The 7,237-nt window shown below is 38.6% G+C and overlaps 1 protein-coding gene across 1 annotated transcript in view; it reads right to left on the bottom strand.

Moving 5' to 3' along the window:
* Window positions 1-405: 405 nt before the first annotated feature.
* Window positions 406-7,237, bottom strand: part of NSRP1 (nuclear speckle splicing regulatory protein 1) — a 32,350-nt gene continuing 25,518 nt past the window's right edge. The window contains 2 exon segments of the mRNA XM_084650572.1: window positions 406-1,612; window positions 4,241-4,349. Of these exon segments, the coding sequence (XP_084506698.1) occupies window positions 565-1,612; window positions 4,241-4,349 (1,157 nt within the window). The 3' untranslated portion in view covers window positions 406-564.

Genomic DNA, 7,237 nt, shown 5'->3' with positions numbered 1-7,237 from the left:
TCAAGATGAAATTTACCTGGTTTACAAAACACCACAAAATACACAGGGTCACCCAAATTATTGTTCTGTTTATTTTGCCTGCATATCCCTCTCTTTAAAGTTCTCTCTCCCGTGCCCTTTCTGTTACCTTTTCTGGATAGTGTGATTTGACAGTAATGTCTGAGAATGCCACTGCTCCAGAAGGGGGGTAGGGCTGGTATTAGCCGATAAGGATTATATGCAGGACGGCATTGAGGTACTCTCACCTGTATCAGTTTAGAATCCATAAGTGTGACTCCCTGTCTTAGAATAAATTCTAGAACAAGCAGAGGCTATGGTGCTGAAGGCCAGGATGGACAGAACCAGTTAAATTAAACACCCTACCTGTACATTTGACTCGATGAATGTACAAAGACCATCAAAACATTTCAAAACAGAAGTTTGTTTTATTAAATTACTGAGTTTAAAAAAACCCAGAAACAAACAGTCAGGAAATACTTTCACTTCAACACAGAGTTCCTGCTGCAGTGATTTTTCCACCAGTGAAAGTGGATCATCTCTTGGTTCATGGCCACTGAAATGAAGCTAATCCTCTTCTTTCTCTATATAGGATTTTGTGCTAACTCGTGCCATTTGCCTAGCCAAGTAGCGATCCCTTGCTGACACCACTGTCTCTTCACTGCTCCGCTTGGCAAATTTGCTCACACACACAGATTTTTTTTCCACCTGCTCTGCATCTTTTTGCCCTTCCTCTGCATCCTTACCTTTTGGCTCGGGAAATCTTTCAGAGCAAGAGATTCTCTCATCATTACTCTTTCTGTCCTTTGCCTTTGTCTCCTTTTCCTGGTCACACTGTCTGTCTAAGGATCTAGGGCTACTTTGCTTCTTGTCCCTGTCCCTTTCTGAGGCTCGAGGACTACTTTCCTTCCTGTCCCTGTATTTCTTGTCATCTTTGTCATCTCTCTCTCTCTTTTCCTTCAAATGTTCCTCCTTTTCTCTGCATTTTTCCCCTCTCTCTCTATCACTGTATCTGTCTTTGCCATTTCTTAGTCGCTCTTTTTCTCGTTCCCTTTCTGAATACTTGTCCTCCCTCTCTTTCCTACCTTCTTTGTCATATCCTTCTCTCTCTTTTCTATCTTTCCCCCTCTGTTTGTCGTCCTGCTCATCCCTCTTTCTGTAGTTATCTTTACTGGTATGATCCCCATATCTCTGTCGGTCTTCCTTTTCCCTCCAACGATCCTTTTCCTGGTTTCTATCTCTTCTCTCATGATCCCTTTCCTTGTGGTGTTCATCTTTTTCTCTTCTACCTGTTCCACTCTCTCCTCTCCTAGGACGATTTATATGGGTTTTTGTGTGGTGACTTCCTTCCTCACTTGAAGACTCTGATGAGCTGGAGTGTTTCCAGCTCCTGTGATGTTTGGAATCCTCCTCACTGCTCTCACGACTTTCCTTCTTTTTAGAACTAGCTCTGCTATTTTTATGATCATCATCACTACTATCACTTTCTAAGTCACTGTCCGCATCTGGGTTATCCTCTTCCTTAGCAGGGGTTCTAAGTCTTGGTCTTTCATCTGGACTTTTGTTTCTTTGGATGGATTCATCTGAATTAATGGTAGGTTTTTCTTCCTTTATCCTAGATTTGTTGTTGTTGTGGGAGGGGAAAAAAAAAGATATTACATAGCCTGCAGTGTCAAACTATTCTGGAGTTTGCGACCTTTTTGTTGGGACTTGAGCAACCCTTAAGAATTGATGCAGCTGAAAATACTAAGCAACCAAATCTGGTCCAGTATTCCGGTTCTAATATTCCAACTCTGAGGGATTTGTACTGAAAGTTTGCATCAGGTTCTTTGGTACTGTACATGTCCTAAAAAACAGCTGCTCTGATTTTCAACACACTGAAAAAGTAGGCTTTGAATTTCAATAATGAGTAAAGTTTTACAACTCTAGCATCCTTTTTTAAAGGACAGGACACAGCTTTGTATCCTGGTAATATTATCTACATGGCACACCCTTTCCTAAGTGGCTCACAACCCTACCCATGCCATATAGTTACATATGAAGAAGAGGAGGGATTTTTTTTTTTCGTGTCTGAGAGTTACAAATACAACTGTCATTATTTTAGTAATAGCTGTAAACAGAACTCCTCATCCTAAACATGTGTCTTCATAAGATACTACAAGTTTTAAATTGCAACACAATAATCCTGACTCGTTCTGTGCTTGTTGACTAGGATCTCACTCTTGTGGTTAAACTGACACTAGCATCTTGCTACAGTTCTTAACTTGTTAAATATAATCAAACAGGAAACGTGGGACAAACTCTTCGATATCAAACTTGGACAATGCCCAAAAGTGTTACAATACCTCAGTCTTTTTTTACTTTTGAATTTTAAATTCCATAGCCCACGTCTGTTTTCACTAATCATGTAGCTACAGCAACTGTCTGTGGTAAATTCTCCTTGGGAATCAGTGGACCATCTGGTTAGGCTGAAAGTTTGATCCGTGGTTTAAAGCATGGTTATTCTTGGAAAAATGACTAAAAATTACACTGTAGTATTCCATAGTTGTTCTCTTTCAATGATCTTCCAGCTCTAAATGATGAAGTTTATAAGTCAAAGGTGAAATTTCTGTTTGGCAGTGCTACAAATTCTGTCTGACATCTGAAAATCTAGATGTTTTCTTTCTGTACCTTACACCAGCATAAGGGAAAAAAAAATCCACAAAAATCTACAACTCGGCTGACAGTTTTGTTGGATTCAGCAGAATAGATTCCTACTTATCTTCCCATAGATTAATTAGTTCTATAGGACTCAGAGCAACAAAACTTGTTTCTAGTCAATAATTATGATCTGAACACCCAAAAAGCAGATACACTGGCTAAGAAGCCACCATTCTGAAAGTCACTTTTCTGAACATAACTGCACTTAAATACAGCAATTTTAAACTGAGAGAATTGTTCAAGCAAATACAATACCAAGTGGGTTAATCACTACTGCCATTGCTTCATAAATCAGACAATAACATATGGATGGCTTCATAAACAGGCAAATGTGAAAAGCACAGTTCATTTTACTATTACAGAAGATGAGTTTTGTTGGTACTCTTAAGATATACACTTTGCTGGTGAAACTTAAGCTTGATACAGAGCTGCTTTAGAAGAGCATACTGTTGTAGCAGCTGGTTCTATAAATCTTAGAGTGCCAAACAACAGCAGCCCTAACTTGTCCATTTTATATCCGACTGATGGAGGTATGCTGGTCTAAGTATGCTGACCTCCTGCTAGGTTTTCCCCTAATTTTTCCTATTTCTGAGATTGTGGCACAGCCTCACAATAAATATAGGCCAGAAGTCCTGTCTCTCAGAAGGAGGAGTAGCTCTAAAGTGATAACCTTCCTCACTTTAAACAAAGAACTAATTTGAGATTCCTTTCAATTTCAGTCCCAGGAAGCCTCCTGATTGAAGGTAATATTCATAGTCTTAGGATACAGAACATACACCTGATCACTGAAGACTTTCTAAGGTCCCAACAAATTAGTTTTAACCTGGATAAAGTGCCTTGAGTGGTCATTGGTTGCTATAAAGCCTTCAGTAAAATTAAAAAACCCAGCCAGCATCTCAGTCAGAGACGACCCAACTGTGTTCTTTCTATATTGGCCCAAAAACACAATGGCATTTAATTATTTTGTTGTACACAGTACATGTAAAATTTAAAATATTCCCAATGGACTTGCTGTACATCTGATTGCTTCCTTTTGTCATGAGTATTAAGCCAATCAAGAAAACTGAAGGTTTTTTTTCATATTTATGGTTAAATGCTGCCAGCTACAAAGACAGAGACTCACTGGTTCCAATTTTCCAGTGGGTGATAAAATGAAGTTGCACAACCATTAAATATCATTATCCACCTGAGCCCAAAACTATCTTCTTCTTGCTCTGCCTCTGGTAGCAAAGCTTTTGGTTTAATGTGGCTTATTAAGATGTATACAATGTCAAATTAAAAAAACTAGCTTAGAATAATGCTAGAATGTATTACCAGCGTAAGTATCCCCTTAACCCTAACCCTTCTCCTATTCTATACTTTCACCCAAGGATGATGATTTTTCATTTTCCAAAGAATGGTGTAGTCAACTCTCGAAAGCAAGCTCCTCCCCAACCAGTGCTTTGGTACGGCCTTCCTTCTTACTATGATTCTAGTGACACTGGGAATTATGAACAGCATGAAGAAACTATACATATAAAGTCCTTCTGGAACTATGTCCTACCTGGCTTCACGGAGGCTGCATTTGGGCACCTCTTCTTCCCCCACTGTCTGGTTTAAAAGATGTCTGTAAAATCCACTGAGATCTTTCTGTTTTGTTACATCCAGGCATGCTAAAGGAAGGAAAATAAGAATGATGTTAGTTTCATGAACATTAACCAGACCCTATTGACACATGGTAAACCCATAATCCAGAAAGAGATGCTCAGGACATTTTGAACATGTAGAAGAAAGCAAGCCAACCAGACTTGATTATTTTCCATTCTGGTTACTGCTTTCAGGCTAAAACCAGCTCTCTTAATCTCTGGGACACGTGACTGTAAATCTGGCATGAGAATTGCTACTAATATTGCCACAGACTCTTCCTCAGCAACACGGACTCACTAGTCTCCTTTAACAGCCTCCCCTTTCCAGGTGCAAAAATCATACAACCAGTACTGATGTGAGTGAGGTTCCACTCTATTTCCTCACACCCCACAGCAATCTGCCAGGGTAAACTACAGTCACAAAGTGCACTCTCATTGAGTTCAGTGTGTTATTCTCTGCTCTTCCTTCACAGTAAGTAGTTATAATTCCATACCTTTCATCACCATGTATTTTTGACAGCTTTCCATGCCCCCACCTTTAGTCCTGCCCTCTCTTTGCCCATTGAGTTGGCTGTATGGTTTTGGAAGTCCCACCTACCCTTTCCAGGGCCCCTAGGGATAATTTTTAACAGATGCATTTTTGGTGCTATTGGCCATTTTGAAAAAAAAAATATTAAAATGTATTTAACTTATCCTTACTGGAAACGTTAAAAATAAATGAATGAATATAGATTTTGTACCTTTTTTCATTTTAAGAGGGAAATATACTTTTTACTCAGTCAGTTTTACTGGGATAGGAAAAAAGGATGTGTGTTAACACACACACACACACACACGTACGTATTAGTGATATACAGAGAAAATATAATGGTTGCATGTGTATTAGGCATAGTAGTTCTACAGCCAGCAGCTTTCAGAGTTGTCCAAGAAAGTTTTACATATAATCAAAAGGTATCAACATCTTTGTCGAGCTATGTGCAAAACTATTATTTTTGTTGATTTTATTTTTCATCTTCACATTGAAGCAGTCCAAAAGAATTAATTTTTCTGTGCTTATAAAAAACTTTACATGGCATGGTATACCTTGTACACAAACCGTAACACCTAGCACTCCTCTCCTAACACTCATAAACATTTGGTTTTGTTTTAACCAAAGAGGAAAAGGTCTAGTGAATTAAAAACTACAATACAGTGTTTGAGAGAGAAGGTGGGTAAAGTAGAATCTTTTACTGGAACAATTTCTGTCACCAACAGAAGCTGGTCCAATAAAAGATATGACCTCACCCACCTTGTCTCTCTCATATCCTGGGACTGACATTGCTACAACAACACGGCATAATACAACGTTTAACAGATATACTATCTTAATTTTTTTTTTTAAATTACCATTGGCTTCTTTTTAAAATTTTGCCTAAATAAATTAATTCCAAAACATGAAAACAAAAAACTGTAAAAACAGTCTACAGGGATAATTTACAAAATGTGGACAAAGTTTAGGCTCCAGAGAATATCAATATACAAAATCCTCCTTTACAGAGGTGGACTAAAATTTAAATTTAAAAAGACAAGTAATAGCTTTTTATCTGATTGAAGACTGAGATAAAGTCAGCAACTGACATACCCTCTCACCCTGCCTGTCCTCATGACTACCCCTCCAGGTGCAGCCTGGGCAATTAATTGGCCCATCTAATCACCTTCACCTCACACAAGACCTGAAGAGGTTGACACCCCATCACAATGACTCAAATGGAAGATCCTCCTTACCTAGGGAGGGAGACATGAAACTATTGTCTAGAGGACATGCCGTTTGAGAAAGCCTGTTAATTAAAGCCTGGTATACCATTGGCATAACCAGTGTTTGAAACACTGGAACTATGCCATGACAGCAGGACAACAGGGGTTCACTGCTGCTGATGTGCCAAGAGTATATTTGTGTCTTTGTTTTCCACAACTTCACAATACTTTAAAAACATAAAGTAGAGAAAGTAAATGAGGAAATCTTATTTACCCCTTCTCATAACACAAGAACTAGGGGGAAACCAAATGAAATTAATTGGCAGCAAGTTTAAAACAAATAAAAGGAAGTATTTCTTCACACAAAGCACAGTCAATCTGTGGAACTCTTTGCCAGAGGATGTTATGAAGGCCAAGACTATAACAGGGTCCAAAAAAGAATGAGATAAGTTCATGGAGGATAGGTCCATCAATGGCTATTAGTCAGGATAAGCAGGGATGGTGTCCCTAGCCTCTGTTTGCCAGAAGCTGGGAATGGGCAACAGGGTTGGACCACTTGATGATTCCCTGTTCTGTTCATTCCCTCTGGGGCATCTGGCATTGGCCACTGCTGGAAGACAGGATACTGGGCTACACTGACATTTGGTCTGACCCAGTATGGCCATTCTTTTCTTCTTATGTAGAAGATGGCAGTTTTAGATATTAACTAAAAGAGTCAGGAAAAGAGTGCACGATAGAGTTGGAGGATATGTTTTTTTAAAGATAACTAAAAAGTCAGGAAAAGGGGCAAGGAGAGTGTGGCGGTATCAGACTAGTTAAAATACCACCCTGGCTTACACAGGAAGTGAAGGAGGTTATAAAAATTATAAACAAAAACAAAGGGAAGAAAGAGGATGCTGATAATAATGAATATAAATCAGAGGCCACGAATTACAGAAAATTTGTAAGGGAAGTAAAAAGACAAAGGATAAATCTATAGCCAGCAGATTTAAGAACACTAAGGATTTTTTTGGTATATTTGGAACACAAAAAATTCTTACAATGGTATTGGTCCTTTACTAGATGGAAATGGTAGAATTGTCAATAATAATGTAGAAAATGCAGAAGTGTTAAATAAATATTTCTTTTTGGTATTTGGGGAAAACAAGTCGATGTAGTCATAATACAGGATGATAATAAAA

Source organism: Lepidochelys olivacea (assembly GCF_965140295.1).
Source record: "Lepidochelys olivacea isolate rLepOli2 genome assembly, chromosome: 17".
Taxonomy (NCBI): Eukaryota; Metazoa; Chordata; order Testudines; family Cheloniidae; genus Lepidochelys; species Lepidochelys olivacea.
The sequence above is the reverse complement of the archived record's forward strand: the minus strand, read 5'-3'. Positions and strand labels throughout refer to the sequence as shown.